The 18,842-nt window shown below is 47.1% G+C and overlaps 1 protein-coding gene across 1 annotated transcript in view; it reads right to left on the bottom strand.

The window, feature by feature from the left end:
* Positions 1 to 162: 162 nt before the first annotated feature.
* LOC100354698 (selection and upkeep of intraepithelial T-cells protein 1-like) overlaps positions 163 to 18,842 on the bottom strand; it is a 106,705-nt gene continuing 88,025 nt past the window's right edge. Inside the window, 1 exon segment of the mRNA XM_070076794.1 lies at positions 163 to 253. Within this exon segment, the coding sequence (XP_069932895.1) occupies positions 163 to 253 (91 nt within the window).

Raw genomic sequence — 18,842 nt, 5'->3', positions numbered from 1 at the left:
GGGATTCCGGGACCCATCTATCTCTCCCCTTGGTTACACAGCTGTCTGCGTGAGTTATTGGAGATAATATTCCTAGCCAAGGGTTGTGGAGCTGCCCTGGAGCTAGATGCAGAGAAACACCAAACAAGGCTGTGGTTTGATGGCTTCAGTCTGCAGGGAAGTTTAGATGCGTCTCAGACGGGCTTTGAGGCGCACTGCAGAACCCAAGGTGTGCTTGGCTTCTTCTGTCACCATCGCCCAGGCTTCCACAGTCCTGGGAATGGGCACAGGAGCAGGTTCTCAGTTATGGGACAGAGCTGTTCCTGCAGAGGAAGGGCTGGCTTGGGGGTTAGGGATTTGGGTTTTGGTCCTAAGTGACGTTTCTAGCTGTGACCCTGGGCAAGACTGTTACCTCCTAATAATAAAACAAAACAACAATACAATAAAACAACAACAGAACCAGGATGTAGGGGTCAGGGTCATTCATCTGCACCCACAGAGATGAAGTAAGGATTAGAAGTGAGGTATAGGGGTGCTGTGGTATAGTAGATAAAACCCCTGCCTGCAGCGCTGGCATCCCATGTGGGCCTCGGCTTGAGTCCTGTCTGCTCCACTTCCAATCCAGCTCTCTGCTATGGCCTGGGAAAGCAGTAGAAGATGGCCCAAGTCCTTGGGCCCCTGCACCCGGGTGGGAGACCCGGAAGAAGCTCCCAGCCCTGTCTCACCCCAGCCCTGGCTGTAGTAGCCATTTGGGGAGTGAACCAGCAGATGGAAAGTCTCTGACTGCCTCTGTCTCTCCTTCTCCCTCCTCCTCCTCCTCCTCCTCCTCCTCCCCTCTCTCTGTAACTCTGCCTTTCAGATAAATGAATAAAAATTTTTTTGAAAAAGAAGTAAGGAACACCAAGCCCCTAGCACACAGGGCCTGGGACCAAGTAGTTGGTCGGTGAATGTGGGAGGTGTTGCTATGCTCCCCTGAGCTGACCAAGGGCCCAGGGCGGAAGGACACACAGACGGGCTTCTCCTGTTTCAGTAGACCTGCTCTTCACAGAGACCTTGGTGTGTGCTGGGTTCCTCTGAGGCTGTGGAAATAAAAGGAGGGGCGCTCACAGCCTGTGGGGAGAGGGGAGTCTCCCCAGATAGCCTCAAGGTGCTGCAGCAAATGGGAGGCACACACACAGACTTGAGAGCCCGATCAAGATGCACACAGAGAGACAAGGGGACTCGGTTTCCCAGCTCTGGGCTGTTCTGCTGAGGTTCAAGGCCTCGCTGAAGCACAAGGGAGGAGACACAGGACAGTGTAGAGGGGGCTTGCAGATGGTGAGTCGATTGGACCCCAAGTATATAACTAGAAAATGGAGCAGCTGGGCTGGTAACCAGGGTCACCCACGGAAGCCTGTTTTTCATCGGTTTCACCTTGGGGGTCCTAGTAGAGCTGTAGTGGCTGGAGTCCTACCCCAAGGCCCCAGGGCCCAAGGCAGGGGCATCACAGCACCACGGCCTCTGGGGCCAGGCTCAGGACCTCCCAGAGTTAGCAGTGCAGCTCGCTGGGGCTCACCGTAGCTCTTCTGAGTCAGGAGCTCTCGTAGGAAGATAGCTTACACTAACCACTGAAGGTGAGTCTGATGCTCTCTCCACCCCTTGGAGTCATACAAATTTACCCCTTTGCCCACGGTGTGGAGATGGCTACTCCCAGACATGTGCTCGGGGTGGGGGTGGAGGTTGTTCTCTAGGCACAAGGCAAAGAGAACCACGAAGCCCAGGAGTTCCCTGTCCTGAGCCGAAGGGAGCAGACGGGGGGCATGAGGTGGGCCAGGGCCCCTAAGAGCCGGCTGAAGGGCTCACATGGGGGTGTGTCTCTGGCGGCAGGAAACCAACCCCAACCAGGCACCTGCTTGGAGCACAAGGCCCCTAGGAGCAGGCTTCTGCAGCAGGAAAGAGCTGCCCAGGTCACTTCTTGAAGGCAGAGAAAGCTCAGAGTGGGGGCAGTATCTTGTTCTCACTGCACGTGCACGAGTGGCTGGCAGGGTGCAGAGCTTTTGTCTTCTGCAAACCTAGCTGGCAGTGGGAGCCAGGAAGCCAGGACAGAGAGCAGCCACAGCTTCGGAGGATGCTGAAACTGGGCTTTGGGAGCTGTGTGATGCCTGGTCCTGCAAGAGGAACTCCGTGGGAACAGGGAAGCAGCAGAGGCTGGCGAGTCAGAAGAGTATATTCTGTGTCCAGCTTCTGCCAATGGCAAAACTGTGCAAACTCGGGAAGCAACCTTCCCTTCTTGGTCCTGCCTCAGGCTCCTGGTCTGTAAAATGGGGATAAGAGGGTCTTCCCTGTGAGACTTGCAGAGGTAACCACGCTGTGCACAGCACCTGATCTAATCTTCACAACAATCTTTAAAAGAGGGAGGGACCCAGGTGGCTTCCCCAGAGTCTCCCAGCGTTTTTAATGGAAGAACCAAGGTCAAATCCCAGCTCTGTCTGACTTAGGAGCCTTTGCTTTGATCATCTTCTGTTATTCCTCTTGTCTAGGAATGAATGAATGGCTCTATGTAGGCAGAGACTTCAGAAAGCCGATGGAAAATGGAATGAGAAGATGAGATGGTTTTGCTTTGCACAATCTTGAAACGCATGCCTAGTTTTTTCATACTATCCACTTTCTACGAACTTCTTGAAGCCCCTTTGTGCAGCTGCCCAGCCTCTGAGAGGTATCTACAGCCGTCATCACCTCCCTGAGAAACTGGGCTTGGCTCTGCCTTGCCACTGCCTGCCGCAGTGCACACACCTGCTGTCATGGCTGGGGAGTGCCGTTTCTTTTTAAGGTTTATTTATTTGAAAGGCAGAGTTACAGAAAGGCAGGGTGGGGGGAGGGGAAGAGAGAGAGAGAGAGAGAGAGAATTCTTCCATCTGCTGGTTCACTCCCCAGATGGCTGCAATGGCTGCACCAATTTGAAGCCAGGAGCTTCTTCCAGGTGTTCCACACAAGTGCAGGGGCCCAAAGACTTGGGGCATCTTCTACTGATTTCCCAGGCCATAGCAGAAAGCTGGATTGAAAGTGGAGCTTCCAGGACTCGAACTGGCGACCATATGGGATGCAGGCACTGCAGGTGGTGGCTTTACCCACTACGCTACAGCACTGGCCCTAGTGCCATTTCCATTTGCTCGGGGTACCTATCATTGCTGGCAGGGCTGAGGCAGGCCCAGAACCAGGCAGACCAAACTCCGTGGCTGCTGGCTGACGGGCACCAATCTGTGTGTATGGGAGAGGCAGAGGGAGCAGCAGGGCAGCAGGCGGGGATGAGCTGGCTATCACTCCAAGCAATAAGCATCCAGTGTTAGGGAGCTCAGGCTCCTGAGCCATTCATGGAAAACAGTCTGGGAAACGAGGTGGCACCAGGTGCATGGGAACGAGCAGGCTCACCTGCTGCTCCCAAGTTTATGCAGACTAGGCCGCAGCGACAAGTGTATGGAGCTCAGACTATGGCTGGCAATAGTCCCTGGCTCACCGCACTGAGCCAGGCATCTTCAGGGGTGCAACCAGGAAGTGGGGGAGCCCTCCCCAGAGGGGGGCGGGGCTGCCAGTAGAAGTCTGCTGGAAAGAAGACCCAGGGCCATTTCTCTGGCTTCAGCTTTCTGCAGGCCAGAGGCAGATGCCTTCGTGGAGAGCTAGGTGCAGCTCAAAGCTGGGGCAGCCTTGTGGGGCAGTGAGTGTTCAGCAGAGGCCACAGACGGCTCATCAGTGGGGCTGGGCGCTCAGGGAGGTCTGGGGAGGGGTGAGCCGGGGCACTGCAGGTGACTCTGTACTGCTGCCCTGGCTCCCCTGCCTGGGGGGGCTGGGGTGGGGTGGTATCTGGTACAGGACTGGTGACGACAGCGCCGTTGGAGTTCAGAGAATGTGGCGTGCAGAGTGTCTGGGGTGGGCCTGTAGCAGGGGAGGCGACGTGGTGAATTCCACCCCCAGGTGGAGTCCCTGTGACCAGGCCTCCCCTGGATGACGCGGCTTCTGGGCAAACTGAACGAGTGTAGGATGAGGATGTAAGAAGGCGGGAGAGCAGGGTAGGAGGGCGTCACAAGGTGGAGTCCAAGCTGTGTCCCAAGAGCGCTCCTGTGCCTGGCCCCCCTCTGGGGCCGGTTTTACAGATGATGGCAGAGGTGAAGCACTGGCCAGCAAGGCTCTGGGTGTGCCGGGTGTGCCAGGTGTGTCAGCGGTGCTGGCGTGCACAGTAAGCCGTGGCCGCCTTCCAGTGGGCAGCCGGTCCTCAGGCTAAGATGTTGGTCAGAGGTCTTTTTTTCTTTTAAAAAGCCATGTGTCTTCTTTATCAAATACATTCCATTATAATCCTTCTGAAATACAGAAGATAGAATAAATCATACCATAAAAGAGGGTAATATATGATAATATGACGGTGGCCAATTAATACACGTAAATCTATTTTTTATGGACAGCCATCCAATTACTTAAGATTAAGAGATAATTCTAGAAGTAACACGACCTGGAGGATTAGTAGACAATTAAACACTGACTTCCAAATTGCTAGATGGGCAAGTCATGCAGCATGTGTCGTCAAATGTGTGTGAGACCCAACAGACATGGCTGAGTGTCACCACTGGTGCCTACAATTTAAACAAAATCCGGCTAGTGTAGTTGTTCGCCTGAAATGATCTTGACCAAAATTTCTAAAAGTGTGGCTTGCACTCTTCTTTTTCAGACATGCTCTGCTTCGTTTTACAATCTTAGCAGGCAGTGCTAGGGGAGCTGAGTGGGCGTGAGGCACTGTTGTTTCTTACATGCAGAACATGGGTTTTACTGTTTGGTTCCATCAGCTCCCAAGCATTTCAGGCCTAGGAAGTGAGAGTTCCTTTACTGCTGACACTTTGCCATTTCTAACTTATCATCGCCCACCTTCCCAGGGGTCCTTCTTGAGCCCCCCAGAGAGCCTGCAGGGTTTGTCCACTACCTGGGTTTCTGGAGAAGAGCACGGCTGTTTGGCTCCCCCTTGTGGTTGGATTACTCAGAAGGTGTTGCTTGCAGGGGCGCAATGCCTTATTTCTAGTGAAAAAGTGTGCATAGTTAGGGGGCAGAGCGTGATGACTTGATACGTGCATACCCTGCAGAAGGATCAAATCTGAGTCGCCAGCCATCATTTCCGGTTGTTGACCGTGGTCACCTGGCTAGCGCTAGCACTTGTCCGCCTATCTATTCCCAAGGCCTTTTAGGAATGCTAAGAAAACCGTGCGGGGGGTTGGGGAGTGGGCGGGAGGCGTGGCAGACCCAAGACAAGGGAGGATGTCCCAGGAGTAGGGTTTCCTGGCACATAGTAGGTGCTCCACACAGGGCTGATAAATCCATGGGCGAAGTCATGATCTGGAGGCAGGGATGGGCTGTTGGGGATGAAAGAACCGAGGTGAGGAGGCCCAGGGTGTGGCGGCCTGGAGGAAAGGTGCCAGCTGTGGGGAGGGGGGTGTCATGGGGACTCAGCACCACCAGCTCCGGCCCGGCCCCCGGTTCTCTGTGTGTGCGCGCGTGCGCTCCGCCTTGGAGCTCACAGCATCTGCTGGTGATCACGGAGCTGCTTCACACCAGCAGTGCGCAGTCTCCACTGCAGGAGCAGTCACCCGGAGGGTTAAGAGCAGCGCCGCTCAGCGGGCCCCAGCTCTGGAGAGGCCCAAGGCGGGGCCTGCGCACTGCGCGTTTTAAGAGCTCCCTGGTGTGCGTGCGTCTCTGAGGCAGAGATGGCTCAGGCGCGGTTTCTGGCCCCTGGCAGCTCCGGGTGCCTGTGATCCAGAGGTTGTTTTCCAGGCCTTTCCCTCCATGTAATTGGCGTCCTGTGGCAGTAGATGATGTTATTGCAGCCTTACGACGATGGCTGATGTTCATCACCAATAAACCCTGAGAGAGGTCTGGACGCTTGCGTGCATGAGGTGACCCCGACAACAAGCGAGGGGAGTGTGATTTACTCCCCGGGCCTCTGATGTAATTAAGTGTGCATTATAGAGAAAGCTGCGCTGTGCAGATGCAAATTAGCAGCGACACTTGGCCTTCCCGTGGCCATTGTGTGGAGGCGACTGTGCTGTTGTTCCAGCACTCAGAGTGCATTTACTCCCGGAGCCAGCGCGGGAGGGCCACTGGGAGAGAGCACAGCACACTCAAGGCAAGGCGCGAGGCCTCTGGACTTTGTCACATCCCTGAGAACGATTACTTCATTCCCTGCCCTGCTTGTTCTCCCGTACACGGTGCAAGACATTGAACGCGGGTTGGAGGAAAAGGAACAGGAGAACTTGACCGAAGCCTGGGCAGCTCCTCTGTAGGCAGCTGTGTGGATGGAGCAAGGGCTTCCTACGGGACATGCACAAAGGGCAAGCGTTTTATTTCGAGATGCTTCTCTGCAGGGGAAGTATGTGAAGAGCATGTTAGAATTCTGAGTCGTGTCTGTGTTGGCAGCCTGGCCTGGGTCCCTGCCCTACAGTCTCTCCCTCCAGCCTGGTGGGGCTCTAGCCTAACCACTGACTGAACATTCACAGATGAGGCTGCTGCCAGATACCATGAGCTCTGGATTGGAGTAGCGGGAAGCCAGGTGGAACAGTAAGAGGAGCGGGGAGAGCTAGCACTGGCTGAGGGCTGCCCCCTTCCAGGTGCCCTGCTGGGCGTGTCCATGCTGCTTTTGTACAGTTCACATGCCCCCTTCACCAGAGCCAGGTGCAGAGTAGGGTGCATCACTTTCACTTTCCAGTTCATGACTTTGGAGCTATGTTTCTTGGCTTTTCCAAGAACACTGTGTAGGGTAAAGGGTTTGGTGATGTTTTCAAATGTACTCAATCCACTAGAGTACATCTTTTTTTTAAAGATTTATTTATTTATTTGAAAGTCAAAAGTTAACACACAGAGAGAAGGAGAGGCAGAGAGAGAGAGAGAGAGAGAGAGAGAGAGAGAAAGAGAGAGAGAGAGAGATGGAGAGAGAGAGGTCTTCCATGGACTGGTTCACTCCCTAATTGGCCAAAATGGCCAGAGCTGTGCCGATCTGAAGCCAGGAGCCAGGAGCTTCTTTTGGGTCTCCCGCACAGGTGCAGGGGCACAAGGACTTGCGCCATCTTCTACTGCTTTTCCAGGACATAGCAGAGAGCTGGATCGGAAGTGGAGCAACTGCAACTAGAACTGGCACCCATATGGAATGCTGGCACTGCAGGCAGTGGCTTTACCTGCTACGCCACAGCGCTGATGCCGGAGTTTCCAATCTTGATGATTGCCAGAGGGAAGAACTTGGTGCAATGCTGTGAAAATTTAGCCCTTTCTCCTAAATAGGCACATCCTGGGATGTTTTGCAAAGGGCGATTTTTTTTAAAAAGTATTTTTAAGTATTAAAGATTCCTGTGACAGTAACTCTACCTTGTTATCTTTCATTTGCATTAACTAAGAAGCACAACTGAAGCAATCAGAGAAAAATCAAAGATGTATTTCTTTTCTTTCTCAAAGAAACCTTTTATTTAATAAGTACAAATTTCATAAGTACAACTTTAGGAATATAGTGATTCTTCCCACCATACCCGCCATCTTGCCCCCACTCCCACCCCACCTCCTCTCTCCAATTCCCAGTCCCATTCTCCATTAAGATTCATTTTCAATTAAATTTGTACACAGAATACCAGCTCTATACTAAGTAAAGATTTCAACAATCTGCACACACACACACACAAACTGTTTGAGAACAAGTTTTACTGTTAATTCTCATAATACAACTCATTGAAGACAGAGATCCTGCCTGGGAAGTAAGTGCACAGTGACTCCTGTTGTTAATTTAAAAATTAGCACTCTTATGTATGACATCAGTGATCATCCGAGGCTCTTGACATGAGCTTCCAAGGCTATGGAAGCTTTTTGAATCCACAATCTCTGTCAGTATTTAGATAAGGTCATAAACAAAGTGGGAGTTCTCTCCTCCATTCAGAGAAAAGAACATCCTTCCTCGATGGCCCCTTCTTTCCACTGGGGTCTCACTCACAGGGATCATTCATATAGGACATATTTTTTGCCATTGTGTATTGACTTTCCATGACTGAATTGCTATCATGGGCTTTTCAGCCAGACCAGAATACCTTAAGGGCTGATTCTGTGGTCAGAGCACTATTTAGAGTGAATGTCATTCTATGAGTCTGTTGCATGAACTGTTTCCCATGTTGGAACATTCTCTCCTTTTTAGTTCTATCTATTATTATTATCAGACCATTGATCTTAAGTATATGATCCCTTTAACTCTTAATAATATCTATATAATCACTTTAGCACTTAATATGATCATTTTACCACTTAATATGGCATTTTTACCACCCAACTTAATGGGATTTGAGGTCCCATGGCAAGTTTTTAAACTGTATCCTTAGATGTAAATCCATAGGAATGTATGCAGAACTACATAGCTTTACAGTTACAAACTTCCTCCTCCCTCTCTTACTCCCACTCTTATTTTTTTTTACTGAGATCTATTTTCAATTGACTTTATGCACATATGACTAACTCTAACAAATACTAACAAATAGTATGAAGAAGATAAGGGGAAAAAAAGGAAAAGAAAACCCTGTTCTTCACAGTTTAGACAAAAGCTGCTCAAGTCATTGCTTCTCAAAATGTCAAGTTCGCTTCTACAGATTTCCTTTTAGGTGTTCTATTAGTTATCACAGATTAGAGAGAATATATGGTATTTGTCCCTTTGGGACTGGCTTATTTCCAGATTTTATTGCAAATAACCAGATTTCTTTTTTTTTTTTTACCACTGTGAGTATTCCATAGAGTATATATCCCATAATTTCTTTATCCAGTCTTTAGTTGATGGATATTTAGGTTGATTTCATGTCTTAACTATTGTGAATTGAGCTGCAATAAACATGAGAGTGCAAATAACTCTTTTATTTGCTGCTTTCATTTCCCTTTGGTAGATTTCCAGGAGTGGGATGGCTGGGTTATATGGTAGGTCTATATTCAGATTTCTGAGGTGTCTCCAAACTGTCTTCCATAGTGGTTTTACCAGTTTGTGCATTCCCACCAACAGTGGATTAGGGTATCCTTTGCCCTACATCCTCACCAGCATTTGTTGTTTGTTGATTTGCATGTGAAACCCATTCTAACTGGGATAAGGTGAAACATCATTGTGGTTTTGATTTGCATTTTCCTGACAGCTAGTGATCCTGAACATTTTTTCATGTGTCTGTTGGCCATTTGGATTTCATCTTTTGAAAAATGTCTGTTTAAGTCCTTGGCCCATTTCTAATGTCTGTTTAAGTCCTTGGCCTATTTCTAAACTGGGTTGTTTTTGTTTAATTGTTGTTGAGTTTCTTGATCTCTTTGTATATTCTGGTTATTAATCCTTTGTCAGTTGCATAGTTTGCAAGTAATTTCTCCCATTCTGTTGGTTGCCTCTTAACTTTCCTGAGTATTTCTTTTGCAGAACATAAGCTTCTCAATTTGATGTAATTTCAGTTGTGAATTTTTGCTTTGATTGCCTGTGCTTCTGGGGTATTTTCCAATAACTCTTTGCCTGGGCCAATGTTTTGCAGGGTTTCTCCAATGTTCTATAATAATTTGATGGTATCAGGTCATAGATTTAGGTCTTTAATACATTTTGAATGGATTTTTGTTTAAGGTCTAAGGTAGGGATCCTGCTTCATTCTTCTGCATGTGGAAATCCATTTTTCCCAGCACCATTTGTTGAAGAGACTGTCCTTGCTCCAGGGGTTGGTTTTAGCTCCTTGGTCAAATATAAGTTGGGGGTAGATGCTTGGAGTAATTTCTGGCATTTCTATTCTGTTTCATTGGTCTATGTATCTGTTAGTGGGCCAATGGTGTGTCTCTTTTGTTTACTTTTTCAAAAAACCAGCTCTTCATTTTGCTGATCTTTTGTATTTTTTTTTTTTTTGGTTTCCATTTTTTGATTTCTTCTCTAATTTTAATTATTTCTTTTCTTCCGCTAGTTTTGAGTTTAGTTTACTATTGTTTTTCTAGATCCTTGAGATGCATTGATAGCTCATTTACTTGGTTTTTGATGTAGGCACCAATTGCTATAAACTTTCCTCTTAACACTGCTTTTGCTGTATCCCATAAGTTTTACACTTGATCTTAGCCAAAAGGCTAAGAAATGATGTATCCCGTAAGTTTTGATATGTTGTATTGTCATCTTCATTTGTTTCCAGAAATTTTTTGATTTCTCTTTTGATTTCTTCTATGACCCACTGTTCATTCAGGAGCATGGCGTTCAGTCTCCATGTGTTTACATATGCTCTAGAGATTCCTGAGTTGATGATTTCCAGTTTCATTGCATTGTGGTCTGAGAAGATGCATGGTATGATTTTGATTTTTTTGAATTTGCTGAGACTTGCCTTATGGCCTAGCATGTGGTCAGTCCTAGAGAAAGTTCAATGCACTGGTGAGAAAGACATGGCTGTAGGGTGGAAGGCTCTGTAGAGATTTGTTAGGACCATTTGGTCTATAGTGTCAATTAACTCTGTTATTTCCTTATTGATTTTTCTGTCTGATTGATCTGTCTATTGCTGAAAGTGGGGTATTGAAATCCCCCGTTACTATTGTTTCTGACTCTCTATCTTCCTTTAAGTCCATTAACATTTCTTTTAGATAGCCAGGTGCCCTGGAATTAGGTGCATATACATTTATAATAGTCACATCAAAGATGTATTCCAAGGTGATAAGATTTACACTGTTCCTCAGATGAAGCCACTGGCAGATTCTTTTAATGAAAAAAATTTAAATTCTCTCTTGCTTGGCAGTCAATCACATATATGTACATAATTTGATCCTTGTCATTATTTTTCAATGTAGGTAAGTTAATTTCATAGTTAGAATTGCTGTTATTACCATAGCAATAGTAAAAAAAAATCAAAATTTTATTTTTTAAAAGGATTAACTTATTTTAAAGGCAGAGTAACAGAGAGAGGGAAAGATAGAGAGAAATCTTCCATTCCCTGGTTTAATCCCCAAGTGGACACAGTGGTCCTAGGCAGACCCAGGCTAAAACAGGAAGCCTGGAAATATATTCAGATCTCTCATATGGGTGCAGGAGTTCAAGTGCTTGGGCCATCTTCTACTGCTTTCCCAAGCACATTAGCAGGGAACTGGGTAGGGAGTGGAGCAATTGGGATCTAAAGCAGTGCTCATATGGGAAGCTGGTGCTACAGGTAGTGGCTTAATCTGCTATGCCACAATGCAGGCCGTGAAGGCTGAGATTTCTTGGCATGTTATGTGTTCCAGGAATTATGCTAGGCTGTTGTGCTAGCCAGCTTTTTATTATTATAACGAAGTAGCCAATAAAACTACCTTTATAAGAGAAGAGGCTTCTTTTGGCTCAGGATTCTGGGGGTTCACAGTCCAAGCCTGGGCAGCCCTACTGGGTGGCCTTTCACAGGGGATGGAGGATGGCGAGGGACTTACTGTAGGAAGACGCCCTGATGAGCAGGGGAGCAGAGAGAATGGCTGGGCTCATTTCAGCCTTTTGTAACCAACCCTGAGCCAGAGCTGCTGTCTGGGAGCAGGTGCCAGAGACCTAAGTCCCTCCCACCAGGCTTCACCTCCAATCACTTAGTTGGATTGTTTCTAGTTTCTACCCTCAGTACCTCTAAGTGACTTTAGTGTTTAATGCCTGTCTGAGGTAGGGAGTCATATCCCATTCAAACCATAGCAGTTGCACATGGCTAACACATACACTGCTAATGCTTACCACAAGGTAGGCATTATCATTCCATTTAACAAACCAGGAAACCAAGTCTCAGAGAGCTCAAATACTCTCCCAAGTTTAAATAGTTTGCACATTCTATACATGACAGAGATGATTCAAGGGCACATGGGCTGACTTCAAAACCTTTGCTTTCCACTACACAAAGTCATGCTTGCAGCTGTCCACATGGCCTGGGGACGGCGGCATGTGCTCTTCCAGAGTATCCGGGTCAGCTGAGGGTAGGGAGCACATTTCAGAGATGGTCTATGGTGCTCCTGCCGTGGGCGGGGTTGGGGAGGTAGACAATGTCCCTTCCAGACAGAGCTTCACTCTTGAGTCCGCTGAATTGCACTGCTGACAGAGTTTGGCATAAAGAATATGGCTGGAGGAAGATGTGCTGAAGAGACAAGGTGCTCTGATTTAGGACTAATTAAAAGTGGGAGTAAGCACATGAGGATCTGTCAGAGGCGGGAGGTTGCTGTGGTCGGTGCTGGGCAGGGAAGGTGGTGGCAGATCGTGCCATGGAGGGGAAAAACTTGCTCACTGCCAGTTATAGGCTGCAGGGGAAGATCCATCGGGGCTCTCATCACTTAGGGTTCCTGGAGCCCCTTTCTCTGTCCTTTTTATGAGCAGCCTTTAAAAATGCTGCAATAACAGTTTTACCTCCAGGTGGCAGTCGTGCACCTTTAGAGCTTCTGCTTGGATTTCTTAGAACCCGGCGGGTTCTGTCTGAACTTTGTCGAACTTCAGTGTGTTTCTCCAGGCTTGGCATCCACCCATGGTTAATAAAATACCGGAGGACAAACACATTACTGTTTTATTTATTATTAACTCATTCACATCACTGTCTCTCCGTCTAAAAGGGACCTGGGCTGCCCTACCAGCCCGGCATCCTGTATGTGAATCTGAGGCAGACAGCGCAGGTGCACTGAGACAGCCCTGTGGCCAGAGCAGCTGCCGTCCTCTCTGAATGCTTGCAAAGACTGCCGCAAGGGGAGAGGGTCCTGGCCCAGCCCTTCCCCGGGGTAAAGCACAAACCAGCCTGGTCTCAGCAACAGGTGGAGGAGACTTGTCTTTTTAGTCCCGCATTTCTGACTCCTTGTTTGCTCCTCCCCTTCCTAATGTGTGGAAACTCAGAGGTAGACGGGGGTGGGGCAAGGCAGGGTCAGGATTGCAGTCATAAGCACTGTGTCTGGAGAGTGGTCCTGAAAGGGACCAAAGATCTATGACAATCACCAAACTAAGAGCATCAGAACCAGAGGTGAGGAGACTTTGCTGAAAAACAGATTATATCGTCCCAGGTTTTTGAGGTGTGGAGAGGGGTGAGTGAATTTGAGTCTTTTTAAAGATTTATTTATTTGAAAGGCCGAGTGATACTCCTCAAATGCCCAGGGCTGGATCAAACCAAAGATAGGAGCCAGGAACTCCACCCAGGTCTTCCACATAAATGGTAGGAACCCAAGTACTTGGGCCATCATCTGCTGCCTTCAAGGCACATTAGCAGGAAGCAGGATTGGAAGAGGAGCAGCCAGGACTCAAGCCAGCACTTCAATATGGAATACAGACATCGGAGGAGTTGGTTTAACTCATTGTGCTACAACATATACCCCACATTTGGGTTTTGGAAGAGAAGTTCTGGGAATGGGACTAGGGCTGGGCTAGTTGAAAGTTAAAAAAAAATTTATTGTTGAAAGGGACAGTGATGGTAGTGGGAGGAGGAAAGAGAGGAAAAAAGGAAGAGGGAGAGGGAGAGGGAGAGGGAGAGGGAGAGAGAGAGGGATATCAAGAGATGTTGAAAGACAGAGAGATCAATCTTCTACTTTTATACCCTGCTGGTTTACTCCCCAAATGGCTGCAACAGCCAGATCTGGGCCATGCCAATGCCAGGAGACAAAAACTCCATCTTGGTCTCCCACATGGGTGGCAGGGATCCAAGAACTTGGGTCACCTTCTGTTGCCTTCCTAGGTGCATTATCAGGAAATTGGACCTGATGCAGAGCAGCCAGGAATCAAACCAACATTCTGATATGGGATTCTGACAGCTTAACCTGCTGTGCCACAACACCAGCCCCTGGACTAGTTGAATTTTGACCTGGAGCTGAAGCATTTCTCCTCACCCACCTGCTACCCAGTGCCCATATGACCATGTCTTTATTCAATAAATATCAGTACTTCTCACATCACAGGTGTTGGGAGAGGCGCTAGGATTAAGACATACACACACAATGCTCTTGCTTAAGAGTTGACAAGTTAGTAGAGGATGTAAGTAACAACCCAATAACAATCATTTCAGATGATGGTAAATACTCTGAGGATAACATATAGGAAACCATGATAGACACTGGTTGAGGTGGGGCTTATTTAGAAAGGGCTGTCATGGTAGATTTTCTGGGTGATGTTGGAGCTGAAACCTGAGCAATCAGAAGGAATGAGTTTTCTATTGACATTCTTAATTCCAAGGAAGCTTCAGCTAAAAGCAAAGACTTGAGAGTCTGCATAAGAAAAAAATGGGTATTAAAAATGAGGGGAAGGGCCGGCGCCACGGTTCAATAGGCTAATCCTCCACCTAGCAGCGCCGGCACACGGGGTTCTAGTCCCGGTCGGGGCGCCGGATTCTGTCCCGGTTGCCCCTCTTCCAGGCCAGCTCTCTGCTGTGGCCAGGGAGTGCAGTGGAGGATGACCCAAGTGCTTGGGCCCTGCACCCCATGGGAGACCAGGAGCAGTACCTGGCTCCTGCCTTCAGATCAGCGCAGTGCGCCGGCCGCAGCGCACCAGCCGTGGCGGCCATTGGAGGGTGAACCAATGGCAAAAGGAAGACCTTTCTCTCTGTCTCTCTCTCTCTCACTATCCACTCTGCTTGTCAAAAAAAAAAAAAAAAAATTGAGGGGAAGACAGGAGCATGAGTTCAAGTTTGCATCTGTAGCGATTGGCTTGCTCTCCTACCCTCATGCACAGAAATGGCCTTAGCCAGTACGTACACGTTGGCAGCCAATTCAACAGACCACAAACACACAAAAACCAGAAGTTTCCTTTAAAAGATACTGAACCAGCCATTTGTGGAAATCCAGGATAGCAAGCTTAGTGGTTGTTGACCAATACAAAGGCTTCCATATCCAGGTGCTTTTGTTGGGCAGGGGTGTTCCAGAACAATGGCTGGCTTGCTGGTGCCTGATAAAGTTTGAATGTCCATAAGTCTTATTCAACTAGCAGAGCTCTGAGTTTGCCTTTCATTTTCTTCAGTCTTAAATATACCTTGGTATAAATGATTGCAGGATACTTGAGAAAGTGCAGTGTAAAGGAGAATAAGTAAGATTAAAAGGTGTTTGGCATAATGGTTGACACCTCCATCCCATATAGACCAATTAGAGTGTGTGACTTCCTTTTTTAAAGATTTATTTATTTGAAAGTCAGAGTTACAGAGAGAGAGGAAGTGATAATGGCTCAAGTGTTGGCTCCTGCCATCCACATAGGAGACTTGGACTGGACTCCCTGCTCCCTGCTTTGGCCTCAGCACAGCCCTTGCCATTGTTGTGGATATCTGGGGAGTAAGCCAGCAGGTGGGAACTTGTCTCTCTCTCTCTGCCTATCAAATAACTAAATAAAATATTTTTAAAACAGAAAGAAACAGATAAATTTAGAGAATAAGAGTACAAAATCAAATAGATGCAAATATAAAATAACCCTCCTTTCTCTGCCAATATCAGGCCATACACTATTAAACATTAAACAATTAGAACAAATCACTGGAAATCAAGATTTGGATTTTAAAAACTTTAATAGAAAGTTAGGAAGACAAAATAAAAGCTTCTGTACACAGAGAGAAGGCAGTCATCTGTAAGCCAGGGAGAGAGCCCTCACCAGAACCGATGGGCTGGCACCCTGGTCACACCTCCCACCTCCACTACTCCAGGAAAATGCGTTTGTATGCTTGAGCCACAGACTCTGTGGTGTTGTGTTATGGCAGTCTGCGCCAAGGCAGATGAGTGTGTGGACGGTTCAACAGAAAACTGGAATTTAGAAAAAGAATTAAGTGGGGATTTAAAAACTGAAAATAAAATTTGAAATTAACAGTCAGCTGAGAATAAGAAAGACTCCATATTCCAGCTGAAGCACAGAGAGATAAGAGTACAAAACATGTAATAGAATGTCAACAAGCGTGAGAGTGGTATAGAGGCTAAAAGGAGTGTGATGATAATCACGGGAGGACAAGAGTCAGAGGATGGGAGAAAAGCAGTATGTGGAGAGGTAACGGCTAAGAATTTTCCAAAACTGTATATATAACTGGAAGTGTACAGTATCCATTCTGTTCCTCTTTTTTTTCTGTTGGTCTTGGCTTCATTAACTCAGCACAAGTGTTTTGATGTCCACCCCTCTTGCTTTGTGTACTGATAGTTCATTTTGTCTTGTTCTGAGCAGTACACTATTACAATTATATGCTGCAGTCTGTTTATCCGTTCATCTGTTGGACTTTTAGGTTATTTCTGCTTTATGGCTACTGCAGAAGAAATTGACACAATAAGTCTTTGTATAAAGATATCCTTTTTTTTTCCCTTGTTAAAAATCTTATTTACAAAGAAGTTGTAACTTTTTACATTCCCATCAGCAGTGTGGCAATTGCCCTTTTCTTGTCAAACCTTGATTTCTTTTCAATTTTAGCCATTTTAAGACTTGTGGGTCCAGTGTTGTGACGTAGTGGGTAAAGCTGCTGCCTGCCATCCTGGCATCCCATATGGGCACTGGTTCGAGTCCCAGCTGTTCCACTTCCCATCCAGCTCTCTGCTATGGCCTGGGAAAGCAGTAGAAGATGGACCAATTCCTTGGGCTCCTGCACCCACGTGGGAGAGACCTGGAAGAAGCTCCTGGCTCCTGGCTTTGGATCCGTGAAGCTCCGGCTGTTGTAGCCAGTTGGGGAGTGAACCAGTGGATGGAAGACCTCTCTCTCTCTGCCTTTCCTCTCTGTGTAACTCTGACTTTAAAATAAATAAAATAAGTCTTTTTTAAAATAAAGACTTGGCCAGCGCCGCGGCTCAATAGGCTAATCCTCCACCTTGCGGCGCCAGCACACCGGGTTCTAGTCCCGGTCGGGGTGCCGGATTCTGTCCCGGTTGCCCCTCTTCCAGACCAGCTCTCTGCTGTGGCCTGGGAGTGCAGTGGAGGATGGCCCAAGTGCTTGGGCCCTGCACCCCATGGGAGACCAGGATAAGTACCTGGCTCCTGCCATCGGATCAGTGCAGTGCACTGGCCGCAGTGCGCCAGCCGCGGCGGCCATTGGAGGGTGAAAAAATGGCAAAGGAAGACCTTTCTCCCTGTCTCTCTCTCTCTCACTATCCACTCTGCCTGTCCAAAAAAAAAAAAAAAAAAAAAAAAAAAAAAAAAAAAAAAAACTTGTGATGTTATTTCACTGTGATTTTAATTGATATTTCTATTAATTGCTTATTTGGTGAAATGTCTTTTTAAATCTTTTATTGGCTTCTTATTTGTAACTATTAATAGTTCTTTACATTTTAGTACTTTGCAAATATTTTCTCTGAGTCTGTCATTTGTCTTTTCATTTTTTTAAATTTTTATTTATTTGAAAGTCAGAGTTACACAGGGAGAAGAGAGGCAGAGAAAGAGGTCTCCTACCCAATGGTTCACTTCCCAGTTGGTCGCAATGGACGGAGCTGCGCCGGTCTGAAGCCAGGAGCAAGGAGCTTCTTCCGGGTCTCCCACGCAGGTACTGGGGTCCAAGAACTTAGGCCATCCTCTACTGCTTTCCCAGGCCATAGCAGAGAGCTGGATTGGAAGTGGAACAGCCGGGTCTTGAACCTGCAGCCATATGGGATGTCGGCACCTCAGGCCAGGGTGTTAACCCGCTGAGCCCCAGCCCCAGCCCCTATCTTTTCACTTTTTAAAGCAATATCTTTTGCTGAGGGGTTTCTAGTTTTAGACAGTCCAAATGATCAACTTGTTCTTTTATGGATTATGTTTTTGGGCTTCATATATAAGAAATCTTTGCCTTAGCCAAGGCCACAAGGGTTTTCTCCTGAGTTTCCTTCAAGAAATTTTATTTCAATTTTTTTTATTGTAGTAAAAATTATGTAACATAAAATCTATTCTCAATAAAATTTTACGTGTATGGTACAGCATTGTTAACTATAAACACAAGGTACATCAGATCTTCAGAAAAATTTCTTTTAAAATTTTTACTTATTTATTTCCATTTAATTTGAAAGGGGAGAGGGATAAAGGGAGAGAAAGTGAGCAGGGGAGAGAGAGAGAGAGAGAGAGAGAGAGAGAGATTTCAGCTTCTGGTTCACACCCCAAATGCCTGCAACAATTGGGGCTAAGCCAGACTGAAGCAAGGAGCTGGGAACTCAGTTTGGATCTCCCACAGCCTGGAAACCATCACCTGTTGCCTTCCAAGGGCTGCATCAGCAGAAAGTTGGAATCATAAGTAAAGCCAGGACTCCAACCCAGGAGCCTCAATATGAGATGTGGGTGCCCCACTGACATCCTTACTGCTGGGCTAACTGCCTGCCCCTGAAACTCTTTCATCTTCTATAATTGAAACTCTACACCCGTTGACCAGCAGCTCCCCGTTCTTCCTCCAACCCTTGGAAACCACCATTCTGCTTTCTCCTCCTGTGGGTTTGACTAGATTAGATGCATCATGCAAGTGGAATTGTGGACTGTTTGTCCTTCTTGGACTATCTTCTTTCGTTTACCATAACATACTCAGTATCCACCTGTGTTGTCACGTATGAAAGGATTTCCTCCACCTGTGGGGATGGGTAATATTGGATAGCATGCATTGTCCATTCGTCTGTCCATGCACATTTAGTTTACTTCCTTATCTTGGCTATTCTGGCTAATGCTGCAGTGAACACGATGGTGCAAATATCTGCTCAGACCGTGTTTTTAATTCTTGGGAATAAATACTCAGAAGTGGGATTGTTGTCACATGGATATGGTAGCTATGTTTTTAATTTCACAAGGAACCTCCATACTGTTTTTGATAGTGGCTACACCATTTGACATTTTCATCAATGGTGTACAAGTGTTGAGGGGGATTCGTTCTGAAAGGAGAAGTGCGGTAGGGGCAAGAGGTGCAGAGTCACCACACAGACACTGGGAATCAGGTGAAAGCAGGCAAGAGGCAAGCAGCCCACAGGCTCATTTA

This window comes from Oryctolagus cuniculus, chromosome 7 (assembly GCF_964237555.1).
Source record: "Oryctolagus cuniculus chromosome 7, mOryCun1.1, whole genome shotgun sequence".
NCBI lineage: Eukaryota > Metazoa > Chordata > Mammalia > Lagomorpha > Leporidae > Oryctolagus > Oryctolagus cuniculus.
This window is presented reverse-complemented; position numbering and strand designations above follow the sequence as displayed.